At 35.6% G+C, this 17,602-nt stretch overlaps 2 protein-coding genes across 2 annotated transcripts in view; one reads left to right on the top strand and one right to left on the bottom strand.

The window, feature by feature from the left end:
• Positions 1 to 2,699: 2,699 nt before the first annotated feature.
• LOC145690384 (uncharacterized) overlaps positions 2,700 to 17,602 on the bottom strand; it is a 29,111-nt gene continuing 14,208 nt past the window's right edge. Inside the window, exon 2 of the mRNA XM_081765218.1 lies at positions 2,700 to 6,619. The gene's annotated coding sequence lies outside the window, so the exon portion shown is untranslated. The remainder of the gene's footprint in view (positions 6,620 to 17,602) is intronic.
• Positions 8,078 to 12,101, top strand: LOC145690383 (uncharacterized). The gene is made up of 2 exons (XM_081765217.1): positions 8,078 to 8,309; positions 9,312 to 12,101. Exon 2 carries the CDS (start codon positions 9,767 to 9,769, stop codon positions 11,213 to 11,215), a length of 1,449 nt encoding a protein of 482 aa, XP_081621343.1. The 5' UTR covers positions 8,078 to 8,309; positions 9,312 to 9,766; the 3' UTR covers positions 11,216 to 12,101.

Here is a 17,602-nt window from a genome sequence, read left to right as displayed (position 1 = left end):
AGTGAAATAATAATAATCGAGGTACAAGGTTCTCTATTTGCTGATAGATAGTACGGGATTTGAGTTGTGTATCCTGTACCATCTATCAACATGTGAAGATCCTGAAATCAAATTAAGAACATATTCGTAGTTAGATAAATATACTCTGTCTTCGTAAATAACGCAATGGGCCTGCAATATTGAGTTAACCAAATTTTCCATTCAAATAGTATTAACCATACACAATTTCATTTCAATTAATCCTGTAACTTGCATAAAAAGACATAAATAACATTATTTAATCAATTAACAATTTTGTTCTTCCGCTTATCTGTTAGCTAATGCATGTGTCTTGCTGCACGGGGCCCTGGGTTTGATTTCAGGTGAGAGAGCCTTGAAATTTGAATTCTTTATGGCAGGGTCTCTGAACCGGGGGTCGCAATAGGCTCTCATGGGGTTCGCGAAGATAAGCGGAAGAGAGAAATATTATTAGAATCTAATACCGGAAAATATTTTTAAATATTATTTTGAATTTTATTCTTGTTATACATACCGTTACAACAAAAAATAAATTTACTAAACATTTTCAACAGGCGCATAGTTGTTTAAAAGTCAATTTAAATGAAAGTGGTACGATATAAAACTAATGAGAACTGCATATTGAAATACCAGAAAAATGCAAATGCAACAAAATCTGCATACTGAAATACAATTAAAATTGAAAGCTAATGAGATACCTGAGCATGGTGTGACTTCACTAGTGCGGCAATGCGTTCAATCTTCGTGATGCATATTATCAAGTCATTTAAAATAATCAATAACTTTTTAACCAAAATTAGAAATTAACTTATTTTTTTAATCATATGAATCAAATTAATCATATGATACGATGTTTTAATATTTTCAAACGGCCTTCACTTTGAAACAGTATGACGAATCGGATTTGATATAGGTTTGAAAATGAAATCTTTGAGTTTTACGTCCCACAGTTATGCCGGTTAGGCTAAAGGAGACGGTGATGATGAGTAATGAATGAAATGGTGGAATGAAGAAAGTGGGAGGAAACGGGAGAACCCAGAGAAAACCCGCGTGCACGGTGTTTGTCCACCACAAAGTTAACTTGGCGGGGGCTAGGATCGAACCCGCAACCCCAAGCACCAGAGGTGAACGCTCTACCACTGAGCCACCGCGTCCGCTGGTGGGTACTATTTCGGCAACATACAATTAGACAGCTGTACTCTTGCTAGCGATATGGAAGTTTACTGAGGTCAGCTATCCTGAACACGTAAGTTCTATAGCGATGGGATTATGGCATTAGTGACAGAAGAATATCGAACAAAATCTATATGTAGTTTCATAATGTTATTTTCAAATAACAATAAGTTTTCTCCATTTTGTCCAGACTCAATATATTTTAGGCAACCCAATACATAAATACCTTCATATTATCACTAACAAAAAATCCACTCTTAAAATTTTAACTTTCACAAAATCAAAATATATAAATCAAAACTTTCTTGAATGGTACAATTGGATTATACCATTGTCACCTTTAGACTATATATAGTGCTAATCTGTTTGTAAATAACATGATATATTTAATTAACATTCTACTGCTTTTGGCTTGTCATAAGTATCCACAAACTAATGCTCCACACTTTCATTTTTTTTCACACAATACAATTTATTGGCACGCTTTCACTAGTTATTTTACACAAAGCACTAATTGGAATTCTTATATAACAATTTCTCAGTACTCCTGCCTATGATTTAAGAAATCTCCATTGAGGAAGATGTATGTTCCCAGTGAAAATTTCCACCATTACTAAATAACAGATGTATACCAAGATTAGTTCACATGAACATTTGAACTCAAGCGTCAGTTCAGTTTCTTAAAGTACAAGACAATATCTCATAGATTAATGAACGAATACTCGACGAGTATTGAATTATAATTGATTATTTTTTAACATCTCACAGTTATACTCTTTAGGCTAAAGGGGAGGGTGACTAATAAAAGTAGCTACCGACCCACCAAGAATAGAACCTGAGGCCACACACACCAAAGGCTCACGCACTAGTCACTAGACCAGTGAGGAAGAGTGAATGCAAGTTCACGCATTTCTAAGATAACCGTACTAATCACAGTGCGCACTGCTTGTATAAACGGAGTGTTACATGATATCTAACAAAGCCAGTTTAAAACGTACAATAAATAAATATGTAAATAATTAAATAAATACATGTAAATACGTTAAAACTCATCTCTGAGTCAGCATAAATTAGTCCGTCACTGAACTTTGAAACCGTACCACACTACAAGCAATGAACACATGCACCTAGAAAACAAAAAATAAACGCTGAGGAATGTTTTGGTTCTAAAACAAAAACTATACACGATTAAAGCAAACACAAACTTTATTCTTTACTTTAACTTACTTTTACAATAAGGATAAATCAAAATTTCTTAAACAGAAAATAGTAATATTAGTATCACATAATAGAACAGTATAATTAAATAATTAAATGTAGTGGATCCTATATAATTTAATGCACCCTCTTTTATTTTTCAACATAAACACAATTCATATGAAAAATAACTTCAGTTCTGAAATAGCTGTTTATGGTATTCTATAATCTAATGTACGAGATGAACTATATTCTACTTTCAAATGTGAAAAATTAACCTTCCAACAAAAATTGGCAAACAGTGTGTGAAGTTCATAAGTCTCATTAACAGTACATTACACTTAGAAAATACTCCAATATCACAGTCAAGATGGATGGTGCAGTAATCCACTTGCAGTATAGTTATACAGTTAAAACGATAATAACAAAAGTACAATAACGACTGTCTCAACGTTGATCCAACAGATAATTTTAATCAACTTTGATTTCCGTACTGCTAAGGAAGTACGAAATTATATCGTCTCAGAGACATGAAACATTATTATATAATGTACGTCCTGACCTATTAATAATTGAGGAGTTTGATGTAATAAGGGCGTAAGTGAGTTTACGCCCTTTTTGCATCAAAAACATTTGTTGCTTTTGCCATGTTTGTTTAGCCTCCTGGTAACATTTCAATTCAATATTGAAATAAAATCCTGCATATTACATTGTATTATATAAGAAAACAAACACTACTTAAATTTTCAACATCGTTTTTCTCCAACTGCATGTTTCAGACTTAGGCCCTTATTGCATCAAACTCCTCAATTGTGATATATAACTATCCTGACCTATTAATAATTGTGATATATAAAAGTACAAGATTTCTATAAATTAGCAGCAACTTGAATATGCAAATTACCATCGTGTATGGTATTTTGTACATGCACATAGATCATTAAGCACAATCTTTTCAGCTTGCCAAAAATTGTACAAAAATTTTTTTAAAAAAATGTATCTTGATGTCCTAATCTAATAAGAGTTTCTCTTAGGGAAAGTATTTCCTTTATAGAGATTCAGCAAGAAACATATTTACAACGCTATTGGCCCGCGAAAATGTGTCGAGCAAATATCGACTATCTCGAAGACTGGTCCACATAACTTTTCGTGCATCCATAGCTCCCAATTGTGCGTCTTTCAGCAAAATAAAACATGAATTTCCTTCGTAATTTGAAAGTAGTTAACTTACAATGAACCAGATACTTCAAAATAAGTATATTTTGAAACGATGAAGTATTATAAAATGTAATATAATCGTATATATTTTTTGTGTGGAAATTATCCATATATTAATATATGTAAATGTGATACATTTTCTTGTACTCAATGTATGAAAAACTACAGAAATACAACAAATAACGCACATTAATAGTTAAAAAATATTTAAGCAATATAGGAACATTCATATACCAGATATTTTTAATAATTAATAATATTTGTTAATTCGCACACACTAGATTAACATTATCCAGAAAATGCTATACTATATTATTTCCAGTCTTAAGAGCACAAATGTCATATATCCAATTTTTCTCAATATTGAATTTGTCAGCTACTTCGATAGTTAGATACTTCTATGTCAGGTGCACAAATATCAAATGTCCACTGTAAATAGTTCCTTAGCAATACACAGTGAACAGTTGTCGCAAAACTCAAACTCTCTGCTTTGCTAGGGTACACTTATAGCGATAAGTGTACCCTAGTCTTTCGCTATAAAACTAGGGTAGATTTTCGAAACAGTCTTCTGAAAAATTCAGAAAACTGGACATATGATATTTGTGCTCTGAAGGCTCCTCTCTACCTATTACACTAAATGCATTTTACACTACTTATTACACTGAAGATCCCGTTCTGGGAAACATTTATACCGTCCTATGTCCCTGACTAGCGTGTAACACCAAAGGCGTGCAACATTACTTGTAAATTAGCATGTAACATTACTTTTAAATTATGTTACACTTTTCTGCTAGCATGACTAGCAATGATATTGACTAGCACGCAGTAAAATGATAAAAACTTGAGCCATGTTCTTTTCTCTCTGCTTTTGTGTATGTGTTAAGCTTTCTAACTGAATACGACCGTTATTTGTTGGTATACTTGTTTCGCAGGTGTCTCTAGAAGAAAAATGTTCGATTACGCCGAAGCAAAAGAGAATAGACCGTCCATGCCTCAATAAATCTGTCTGGTTTGAATTACCAAAATTTTATCAAATTATATATGAATGAAAACCAACCTAGGTTATGAAGAACATGATCTACTATTAACAAGGTCTCTGAACCACGACCGGAGTTTAAATTTTGTCACCACCCACGATCAAGCCTTACAGTATACACTATTCCCTAAAACACTACTTTACCTCCAAAGGAACAGGATTATAGGACAAAACTGATCCTAGCACATTCGTGATATGAATAGAGAACTGCGCTGATGCGGATCTCTGCATCAATAGTTATATATATATTAAATCTTTATTTTCACGACGGATAAGATTGCGAATACTCGAGAGAAGCAAGACTTTTCGTTCGAAGCACTATTAATTATTAACTTCTTGCTATGAACTGAGTTTAACAACATATCGGGAAAAGAGAACTATTTCGCTTGTTTTCCTGTGGGAGTTTGTGACAAAACGACTCATTCTTCTCTTTATATTATCTTTTTCATCCTCCTGATCTTTGCGTTTTGGACAAAGACACTTATACCTTGTAAAAACGAGACTTTTCTTAAAAAGAAAGAAAAAAAGCGATGTGGCATGAAATTCTTTCAAAGATATGATATTTTATCAGTTTGGCGATTTCCTTGGTCAGAAATCTCTATGAGAAAACCTTATGTAACTAAGTAACTTTTCCACTAATTTCCTAACTTGTATCTAAATGGATTTTATTGCAGTTTGGTAAGCGTATTTACCTAAAAACTGTTTCAATTTCATCATTATATTAGGATTCATAAAACTACAAAGTATGAAATTACAACTACTACTACGTTAAAAATTATTTTTACAATCATAATTGTTATGGAACAAATAAGCTGCATGTATCAATTATTTCATGATCTGCGGATGCAATATTTTTCTAGTCAGAACTCTACATAATGGATGTATTATTATCCATGAAAATTGGAGAAAATAACCTATTTTATACCATAACAGACCCTCTGGTTATACTTTTCACTTCACCTTCGAAAGTATGCAGCTGAAATTAGCAATTTTATGTTCTATTATTATTGATATTAGTTTAACATCTCATGATTTTGTATTGAGGTCACGGGAGACGGTGATGAGATAATAAATAAAACAGTGCAATAAGTGATATTGAAGAACCCCGAGAAAATAAACGCTCACTGTGTTTGTCACTACAAAGCACACTAGGCGCGAGCTGGGTCGAACCCGAACCCCGGTGTAAGTGCTCAACCACTAAGCTTAAGTATATTCAATACTTAGGTATTACTGCGTTATTAACATTGTATATATATATCTACTAAAACTGTAATAAATCATTGATTAAAAGAAAGCAGAATGTGACTAATTCCAACCGACGAACTACAAATTGAATATGAAAATATAGATCTCAATATGACAATATATACTACAATTGTCTCCGATTTCTCGAGTATCAAAAATACAGCGTTCTGTACAACACAAGATACCAGGAAATAAGATGATCCAACAACTAACAAACCTTTGTCAGTCATACATTTTACATACCCTACCAACAATGGATGATTCGGTTCTGGGAAAGATTCACTTAGTTCGAAAATAACTGTACAATGCAGTTCATTCACGGTATACAATAGTATATACGTACAGAAAACTGTAAACCACTTTCTCAAGTGACTCGGTCCCATTTAACTCAAAATCATGACTAGTATGTTTAGTTCTTGTAGAATTTTGTATCATTCGATACAATACGCCCATATCCAGTTGTATGTGTGAAATTGTCAAAGACCAAGATGATTAACTCATCTCTTCACAAACTAAACAAACAAAAAAAAAAAAAAAAAAAAAAAAAAAAAAGGTTATTCACAGAAAATCTCCAATGAAAGTTCACATGATTATTTATAGTTATAAAATGACTATTTATAGTTATAGTTATGAAATAAAATAAACTTTCATGGATCATTTCGAGTACTTTTTACGTTTCCAAGTTCTATTGCCTGGATTTGGAGTTGATCAATGATTAGAGATAACCATCATCTGAAAAAGAAAAGAACAGCTTTAGTAATTTCTAGTTTGTACAAGTATCACTAGCATTGAAATTTAAATCAGTAGAGTATATTTTAAAATTATATATATAAAGGTAACCAAGAAAGATATGTCGTTTTTTTGTGGAGGTCTGTGTTCAATTGGCCCTCACACCGTGAGTTGAATGCGAATAGAGTTAAGGCGAAGATCAGTTTCTTGCGTGGGTATATCCAACATACTAGCTGGTTGTGGTAGTTCAATTACACCGTAAACTTGCGTAAGGAAAGAGTGAACATGGGACATCCACAGAGCGTCATAAAGGCGTGTATGCTGTACGAGTTCAAACTGCAGTCAAACGCTGCTGCAGCGGGGTGGAAGATATACCAAGCCTTCGGTGAGGGTGTCGTGACTACGTGGACAGTGCAGCGGAAGTTTAACAAGTTTAAGGTCGGTAACGAAACACTCAAAGACGCACCACGTGCCGAAATACCAACACATGTACAAAATGAAGATCTTCAGGCAGCAATTGAGGCGAACAATGGCCAGACATGTGAGGAACTGGAACTACAATTCAGTGTGAGTGGAGGAAAAATTCGGCAGCACCTCCATCAACTTGGGAAGCACTATAAGTTGGGTCGATAGGTCCCACATGATTTGACTTCAGGTGAGAAGGCAACGCAAGCAGATGCCTGTGTTTCTTTAGTGTCTCGTCTGAGGAAGGAACCAATTCTGGACAGAATGTTGACATGTGATGAGAAGTGGGTCCTGTACGAAGCTCCACGGCGCCGTCATCATTGGTTAGCATCCCATGAACCGGTTCCAAAACAGCCAAAACCAGCACTGCATCAGAACAAAGTCCTCCTGTGTATTTAGTGGACTGCTCGCGGCATCGTGCATCGGGAACTGCTACCAGCTGGTCAGAGCATCAATGCAACTGTGTACTGTTAGCATTTGAGTCGTGCTCAAAACAAACTCAAAACTCTGGAGCCAGCACTTCTGAATCTCAAAGGGGGTCCTCCTGCTACAGGAAACGCTAAGCCCCACGTGGCTAGAATGACCAGGGACACCATTCTACGCTTTGGATGGGAAACACTTGCATCCGCCATACCCCCGGACACTGCACCGTCCGATTATCATCTGTTTCATTTCTTAGACAATCACTTAGAGGACGCCAATTCAAATCCCTAGTAGAGTTGCAAAATGAACTTGATACCTTCTTCGCTTCATGACTCACCAAGTTCTACTGCGATGGAATCCATGGCCTTTCTGAACGTTGGCAAAAGGTCATCGAGGCTAATGGGAACTATTTATGATTTTGCAGGTGGGTCATTCCACGTCGAACTGAGCCTGGGTACCATTTTACAAACATTGATATAAAAAAAACATTCAGTACGTAGTCATGTGGGAGAAAGTCTCCAGGTAATGATACGAGAACATTTTCCGCGGTGAAATAAAATTACTCATCTGGCTTCGCTGAAATCAAGGGTCCGCGTGGGAGCAACTACGGAGTGAGAATAGTCTAATGTTTGCACCCATGCAGCAATCAATGTGTTCACGTGTTTCTTAGTTGTTTGTTAGTGAGGAAAGAAGGCAGGAAGGTAGAGTTTATTTGACGTTGTTCAAGCCACATACATCATTGAAGCTGTTAGGAAAGTGTGAATGAAATATCGATTGTGTTGTGTCCCGTCCGTTACGCTGAAAGGTAAGAAAGTTTATTATTATGTTGACGTTCGTAAAATTATTATTTGTGCTGCTGGTATTAAAGAGTATTCAGCTAGTAAGTTATAAATTACTAACTGTTGTGTGATCATGTGCTATTGAAGTTCACGTATTGTTCTACTAAAAAATGTCCCGTCCGTTACGGATTTCAGACTGTGAGTGCATTCTCATTGTTTCCTTTCGTACAGACGTAGGGTCAAGGTTATTCTTGGTTTACATTAATGTAAAGAAAGAAAAGAATATCAGCATTTCATTTAATGTTTACTAATCTGATGAATATAAAAGTATAGTTGTGCTTACAATACTTCAGTTCGTACTGTAATTATGTGGTTTGTACTGGAACTGTTATGAATATATAGAGAGCGATAAAGACAGAGAAAGAGAGAGATAAATAGAATTAAACCAACGACTACATTTCTGAACGTGCGTTTTAATAAACGCTCTTTTATTATGCATTAGTAAGGTTAGTAAATCACGCGACCTGAAATAGTTCAACCACGTAATGGCCCCTCTACTGGCTATCTTGAAAAGTATATGTCATGTTTCTTTTTCAAATGTGCTTTAGGGACTTTATTCTTTATTCAGGGGGCCGCGGTAGGTCAGTGGTAGAGCGTTCACCTCTGGTGCTTGGAGTTTTGGGTTCGATCCCAGCCCCCGCCAAGTGAACTTTGTGGTGGATGAACACCGTGGGCGTGGGTTTCCTCGGGGTTCTCCCGTTTCCTCACTGTTCATTCTGGAATTTCATTCATTTCTAATCATCACTATCTCCTTTAGCCTTGCGGGCATAACCGTTGTACGTAAAACTAAAAAAAAAAAAAGTCTTTATTCATTCACAGTTTCCAGAGAGAGAGAGAGGTGGAGAGATAATAAATGTAATTTAATTTGTTGTTTTCTTTATTTATAATTCATTTGTTTTACATTTAATGATGTGTATTAAAGGAGTTCATGGAAGATGATACTACAACTTGCTCCTATTCTTTTCAAGGTAAAAATGGATAGAAAGAAAGAAGCTGAGAAGGCTAGATTAAGAATGAGAAAATACAGGGAGAAGCTGAAGACAAACAGTCAAGAATGGCAAACGCATCTAAGGAAGGAAGCTCAGAGAAAGAGAGAAGCCCGTGCTAAGGAGAAGGCGAGAATGGCATGAAATAAGAGACTATTGAATGCAAAGAGGTCTATGGAAAGGGTAAGAAAACAGAAATACAGAGCAAGACAAGAGGAAAGTTTAGAGAAAGAACATATTAGTGTGTTAAGTGACCTAGGCTCCTTCTCGTGTCCACAATCTCTTGGAAAGGCAATCCAAAGAGTTAGGAAGGCTCTGCCACAAAGCCCACGAAAGAAAAGAGCTGTATTCAAGAAACTGCTTTCGGATACTCTTCGAAATTGCGATTCATCCATGAATTCGTTGACCAAAACAATAAAACCATCTGGAAAAAAAGAATGTCTACTGAAGATGTACGTACGGTTGAAGCATTTTACTGCAGAGATGATGTAAGCCGTCAGTCCCCTGGGAAAAAGGACTTTAAAAGTGTTAAGTGCAGTGATGGTGGTAGAATGAAGTTACAGAAACGTCACATGATGATGACCGTTAAAGAAGCTTACCGTCTGTTTACAATTGAAAACCCTGCGGTTAAGATTAAACTCAGCAAATTTTATGAACTACGACCGAAGTTTGTGTTACCGTCATCGGAAATGCCTCATAATATTTGTGTGTGTAAATATCATTCGAATTTTACCTTCATTATTGAAGCTTTGGCGAAGAAGATACCTTGCTTTCCCTCCACCAGCAGTGACCTTATGCAAGAAATATGCTGCAATGTGGGATCCGAAAAGTGCATGACAGGATTATGCGAAAGCTGTAAGGAAATCATTTCCCTATTGCCCGAACCCGATGACTTTAACTTAGGTGACAGAATAAAATGGAAGCAATGGGAGGATATAGATGGCCGCCTAAAGCAAGTATTTGTCGAGGGGTCCGTAGTTGAGTCTATAAATGAACTTCAGGGTCAACTGACAAATTTCAAGACTCATTATTTTGTGAAAAAGACACAAGAACAACATTTTGAATATAAAAAAAGAAGCGTGGAAGAATGTGAAGCAGTGTTACAAGTGGACTTCGCAGAGAATTATACTACTCTAACCAAAGATGAAATACAAAGTGCACATTGGAATCATGAACAAGTTACAATTTTCACATGTGTTGCATGGGTTAAAAATCATACCATCTCTTACGCTATTGTGAGTGATCATGTGTTTCATGATAAGGTTAGTGTGTGGTGTTTTCTGAAGATAATTATTGACGATCTTCGATCAAATTTCAATGTTTCTGAAGTATCTATATTTTCTGATGGCTGTGCCGCGCAGTTTAAAAACAAGTTTAACATTGCAAACATGTGTTACATGGAAAACGATTTCGGAGTACAGGGAGAATGGAATTTCTTTGCAACATCCCACGGTAAAGGAGCTGTAGATGGTGTTGGTGGGACTTTAAAAAGAACGGTCTGGCAGAGGGTTAAAGAAAGAACGGTGATGGTCAGCTCAGCCAAAGAGTTTTTTCATGTTGCTTCTTCTTATTGTAAAGGGATAAAACTCTATTTTGTTGACACTCGAACAATAGACATGCAGAAATCCGTCCTACAAAACAGGTGGAAAACTCTTAAGGCTATACCACACATTCAAACCAAACATTACTTTAGGGGCATCAATCCATTTCAGGTTGTAGCTGGACGAACAGCTTTATCAGAGCTCCATGCATATACAGTGTTAGACGAGGACGATAGTAGTAGTAGCAGCAGTAGTTCTGATTTGGATTTGAGTATGTTTAATACAAAAGAAACAGTAGAACAGAAACTGTCTTTTTCTGATGTGTACTCTGACGATGAAAACTGATTTTTTTTTTCTTCTACAGAATACGTCTATGGTCTTTATGTTGCCAAAGTTGTTGTGTAATAGACAATCCTATTAGTTACAAATAACGTTACATATCACACATATTGTAAAACGTGTATTAGAAATTATAACGTAGTATGTATAAAATATGGCTTTTGAAACATAGGACAAATTGTCCCGTCCGTTCGCTATACTATGGTTAATCAATCAAGCAGAACTCATGTCCAACAAACCAAATTGACACAATATGTTGTGTAGCAGTAGTTGAAAGATCAAGACGCTTCGTACTATACTTAATATTTGCAAACTTCTTAACAATTCGCAGAAATTTACACTACATGTTTGACAGTTGCGAACCACGTCCAATATGTGTCCCGTCCGTTACGCTCCATAAAAATATTAACAACTCAGTTCATATCTCTGACAATATTCTGAAATTAAGCTACAGAAAGCCTATTTTACTTACGTTTTCCCTGTTGTGTATATTACATTTATAATTATTAAGGACAACTAGAAAATTAAACTTCATTGTACTTGAAATATCTATGAATGTCCCGTCCGTTACTATGGAATGACCCAGGTACGTCTTAAGTGACATATCGATGTTCAAAGGTGGTAGGTGAAAAAAGTGACAGAACTTTCTTGGTTACCTTTATCTTCCAATTCCGTGGCATGAAGAGATGAATCTACAATTAAATTTGGGATTAAAACTACAATTCCCATCACGGACAGAACCCGACTGTTTTTCATGAACGTCAAGCAGTAAGAGTTTAACTACAAACGAATCTGAACATATTTCTCGAATGGCCTCAGAAAACAACACGCAAACAGCATTATTTCTTCGCTATGATCCTTTCGCAATTAAACAACCACACATCAAACTTTACATACAAAGTGTTATAGAGATAGCTCTGAGAATTATGATCATTATGGTAGCAAGTTACATTTTCGTGAGATTTCTTGAAAATAGTACGATTATTTCGATAAGTTTATGGAAGCTGTATTTCTCTATATCGTACGAGGGCTGATCAACAAAGACTGAGACTGATTATTGTACCGCAGTTACCTTTGTTGCTGAGTGCCGGTACGTTTGATAGTTGAAAGAGTTGTGTTTTATGTATACTCTCACTACGTGGCAGCATTGTCAGATCGATAGGTTGGGAGTAATCCGCTGTGTTTTAGACACTGCTTCCATTTCGCCTCACAACGTACTGTGTATATGCATACAATGGAGGTTACACAAGAAGAACAGTATGGAGGAACAAAGTTTTGTTTTCGCTTGAACCATACAGCTTCTGAAACATACGAAAAGCTCAAGCAAGCTTGCGGTGAAAGTGCATTACCTCGAGCAACAGTGTTTCGGAGACTCAAAGAATTGAAAGAAGGACGAGTTTCATGCGTTAAGCAAGGTGGACCTGGTGTTTCAGTTTCTGCTGTGACAGAAAGAAACATCAATACTGCTGCTGTGACTGTCCGTGAGGATCGAAGGATCTCAATTATCACTGGAGATGAAACTTTGTTACATCACTACAATCCAGAGAGAAAGCAAGCGAGCACAGTGTGGAAATCACCAGGTTCTCCCATACTAAAAAGGACGAAGGTTGTTCCATCTGCAGAAAAGATTATGGTAATCACGTTTTCTGATTGTAGAATGATTTACCAGCATGTACTGTCACAGGGGCATACTACACTTTCGTTTTGGCCACACTGAGCTCCGCAGTACTCACTTTGAGAACTCTGAAGCAGTGATGAAGAAGTGTGAGGCGATTCTGAAGGACATATCAAAAAAGGAATGCATCGCGTGTTCCAGAAATAGCAAGAACGTAATAAAAAGTGCATGCACTTACTCAGGAGGGGACTACTTTGAAAAGGATCATGTGAACATAGAGTTTGAATAATAAATACATGTTTAAAAAATATCAGTCTCAGTTTTTGTTGATTAGCCCTCGTATTTACGAAACGTCACACAAGACTTTCCCCACTTTCCCTTTTATTCCGATGTTTATAGCATGATACGGTAAGATAAACAAATATAAAATACATGTCCTATTTCAATCACTTATAAATTAATAATAAAAAAAAAATTAAAAAAAACAAGCGAATTTCGTTTCATAGTGTGAAACTACGAGAAACTTCCACACTAGGATGAATTCAATATTCAAACTTGAAGTAGTACAGCTATAACTATTGGTTGCGATAGAATAATAATATCAAAGTGAATTCATATCAAAAGACCACTAAGCCAGCTTGCTATCCCTTACTTTTTTTGTTCTAATGCAATAAATGTTGAAATCGAAAATCGCTAACCCCTGAACCCTTTCGGTTTGAATAGAGGTTAACAAAGAAGATGGGTGGAATCGATTGTAAAAAAAATTAAATAAATAAATAAATAAAACTTTCTCCATATATCTTACAATTTTTGATCTACGAAAGTCAGATCTGAAACAGAAAGTAATATTAAATTTTAAGCACTTCCCATTTCGGTAGTGTGTTTCGGTGACGATGCGATGACACATACTTTTGAGACATTGCGTCGATTGAAAAAAAAAAAATGTCGCTATTACCGTTTCCGTTCTATGACAATAAATGTTGAAATCGGAAATGTTTGACCTGAACCACTTCCAGTATGCATAGAGGGTTTATGGAGAGGATGGGACCTATTGTATGGAAGCTGAATCGATTCTAAATATCGCATCTCGATCTCTCTTACCGTTCTTGTTCTATGGAAAGAATTGAAAACGGAAATTGTAGTAAATTTTAACCATTTCCGATTCTCATAGAGTGCAGCAGGTAGTGATAATGTATTCCGTTCAGAACGTGAATCGATTGAAGAAATCGCTTGTCGCTATCTATTACTACTTTTGTTCTTTGGGAATACATATTGATACTGGAAATGATTAATCTGAGCCACTTCCGGTTTGAATATAGGGTTAGCGAAGGAGATGGAACCTACTCTTGAGAATTGATTGCAGAAAACTGCACCACGATATCGTCATTTTTCCTCTACAGAACTCAGTATTGAAACCGTAAGTAATAATAAATTTGAACCACTTTCAGTTTCGGTAGTAATGATATATTGTCTTGAGATACTGAATCATTTTCAAGAAATCGCTTCGAGATATCTGTTACCATTTCTATTCTATACCGGGAAATGTCGAAACCAGAAATGGCTAATTTGAACTATTTCTAGTTTGAATAAAGATTTAAGGGAGAAGATGCAACTTATTTGGGACGCTGAATCGATTACAGAAAACCGCATCTCGATATCTGTTACCGTTTCTGCTGTATGGAAATCAGTATTATAACCGAAAATAATAGTAAGTTTTATAGAGATGTTCTCGGGATATCAGCCAGGTGAAGTCCGACGATTGAGCCGACGTTTCAAGAACTGACATCGTTCTGGGAGAGTGGAATTGTGGTTTTGGGCTGACGGGACGTCCTGATTCTGTGTGGAGAGAGTACTAAGAACGATCAGCAGATGGCACGAGCGGTTTTAAGCGTTGGAAATAGAGGGACAAATGAAATATTTATACTGAGGACAATTATACTGAGACCAGTTCGTGTGTACTATAAGTAGCAGAGGAAAGTGGGCGGGATTAAGAATCCGTGTCTTTGATTGGATGGTCTATAGCTTGACGCTGTTTGGTCGTATTCATACATGCTTTCTTTATGACTGGTGTCCATGTCTGGCTGAGTTGAAATCCTGTATCCCTGTTGAAATTGTTTGGTTCTTGTATGGCAAGAGATTCTTTAATCATCCTTTCCCAGTGATTTGAGCTGGAAAGGATAATTTACCTTTCCGACGATACAATAATAATTTTCATAACTTCTCTTTTCCTTATAAAGTATTTTTTCCTAAGTGTAAAAAAAAAAAATCTTAGGCCTAACACTGATTCATGAAATTTTTCTCGGTACATCTGAGTCCAATTATTAATTAGATATATTCCTCGTCGGGATGGAAATTTCAGCGAGAATTGCGTGAGCGAAATTTCAGCAAGAGTAGGACACATTTCATATTTCTCCTTTTATCTTTCGTGTGTTCATAACTGAAATTTATTTGGGAGTTCATAACTGACTGTGATTTTTGGTGGGTTTCATATCTGACTACAGACAAAATTATTCTCTGTTGTGTCTTTGCTATTGTACAGAATGTGGTCTCTGAGCATTCGGCATTTTGTTTATTGTGTTTATTTACGTACTGTGCTGTTTTGGGAACGAAATCGTGTGTGTCTGTGTGTATGTAAGTATGTGTTAATATATCAAAATGAAAGAATTCACAGGCAGCACCTCTTTTAAAGGTAAGAGTGATCAAATGTAGCAGAGCAAAGAAAAAGGCTATTATCATGAACCTGTTTAATTAATTATTAAAAACCCGGGTAAAAGTATAAGTTGGGTCGGGAAGCCATGAGAACTTCCAGGACAACTGTACACCAAACAAGAAGCAATTAAGAAAGAAAATTACAAAGAACAGTCGATTTGTAAAATATAATGAATTTGTAGGAGTGCGATCAGTAAAAGAGTCCATGAGTTCTTCTTTAGAAATCTGCCACCAACACTCAATTCTGTTCTCAAACAGGTAAATTCAGGTCCCGATTTGCCCAACTTTAAAAGATCCACGTACTTTTAAAAGAGCTTGAATTTATGAGAAAAGACAAAGTAAGACCATGCTTATATAGGCCTACAGAGATATTGATTCGAAGTGGTAAGTTGTTTTTTATTGTATTTATTAATCGTGGTGGTGGATTTTTTTTTCTTGCGTGTGTTAGCAATATCAGTCGGCAGTATAATAGAAGCGCGATCTGTTTTGCATTTGTTTTTAATGCTCAACTGGGTATCACTGTTCCCATAAGAGCAACAATTCACTAAGTAGTAATCATGGTGTTGTCTTGGGACACTGAATCATATGCAAATAAGTACTTCGCGCGATATCTGCTACCATTTCTATTCTACTGCAGTAAATATTGAAATCGGATTTGACTAATTTCAACTACATCAGACATTATGAATAGAGGGTTAACGGTTGAAGACGAACCTATATCTGGGACCCTAAATCGATTACAAAAACCGCATCTGGATATCTGTTACCGCTTTTGCTCTGATACCTGTCGATAGACGGATGGACGGACAAAGCCACTCTATAAGAGTTCCGACACTTATGCATAGTATGTAGTTTGGAAGTCTAAAAAAAAAAAAAAAATAGCCTCTATATACACGATAACATAAAATTACCTACTCATTTACATCAAACTGTTCTAAAAAATTCTGACAGAAGTTAATATTTTGTGTTTGAGTTTCTAATTTGTATCCTTTAGAACATTTGTTAGAAAACCGGTAACAATCATTAGGTTTAGTTTACAAATGGACTCTTAACAGATTTTTATCTCCTGTGATATTAAATGTATTACGTAACATATCGTTTGAAAAGTCTTCCAATCCTTCTTACTTCCCAATTTGATCATATTTATATTTGAAATTTGAATAGATACTTCGTAAATGGAATTTCTAAAAAGAATCCAAGCTTGATTTCTCGTAGAACAGTAAATCAAAAGATCTTTCAAGTGTACTATACACTTTATATTGCCACTAACAATGTTTAGATGGGCTAAAGGCTAAATGTCGAAAGAACAAACACAGTTAGGGTATTTTATTTTGGAGTTCAGCCCTGCAGTTGGAAGCGGGACGAATAAAATTTATGGAGAAGCAATCTATACAGAAAACCTAAGTGTAAGAAAATTTTTTAAAAAAGAACGTGCCTCTCCGTAATCGTTGGGTGATGAAAAATACATTACGTGGTAATGTAGAACTATTTAGAGGCACGTAGGAAAATCATAATAAATAATAACGTAGCAGAAAACCATCACAAAGTTGCAAACTCATTGGTTTTTCATATAGGGAAATTGTGTATTAACACAATATGATAAAACACGTATATATTACAAAATCAGAAATTTATTTAAGTTTATTAAACCTACTATTCTGCTCCCACATGCAGAACCTACGCCTCTTTCCTTTAATAATAATAATAATAATAATAATAATAATAATAATAATAATAATAAACGCTAAAACTTCCACGAGTAGTCTTAAAGAAGTGGCCGCCCATAGGTTTCATGGAACCCCGACACGGGTCTCCTGGACCGAAATAATGTGACGTCAATCCTTCTCGTTGGCATAGTATTCGCTAATATATTTTCTAAATACGACCACCTAACATAAATATACAACAAGAATAAGGTTTTCTGATTGTAAATATTAGAATTAAAGGAAAAACTCCATTTTTAGAAATAAATGAATGAAACTTTTAAAAAAGAATTTGAAACCGAATTAGGTAAATATCTTAAATATTAAACAGTATTTGGCAAGCATTGAAAGTATCGAGTTTACATG

Source organism: Thermobia domestica, chromosome 7 (genome assembly GCF_964235325.1).
Source record: "Thermobia domestica chromosome 7, izTheDome1.hap1.1, whole genome shotgun sequence".
In the NCBI taxonomy this organism is placed as follows: domain Eukaryota; kingdom Metazoa; phylum Arthropoda; class Insecta; order Zygentoma; family Lepismatidae; genus Thermobia; species Thermobia domestica.
This window is presented reverse-complemented; position numbering and strand designations above follow the sequence as displayed.

What these genes read in the sequence shown, in the direction of transcription:
- LOC145690383 (XM_081765217.1), top strand. Translation starts at nt 9,767, where the DNA reads ATGTCTACTGAAGATGTACGTACGGTTGAAGCATTTTACTGCAGAGAT.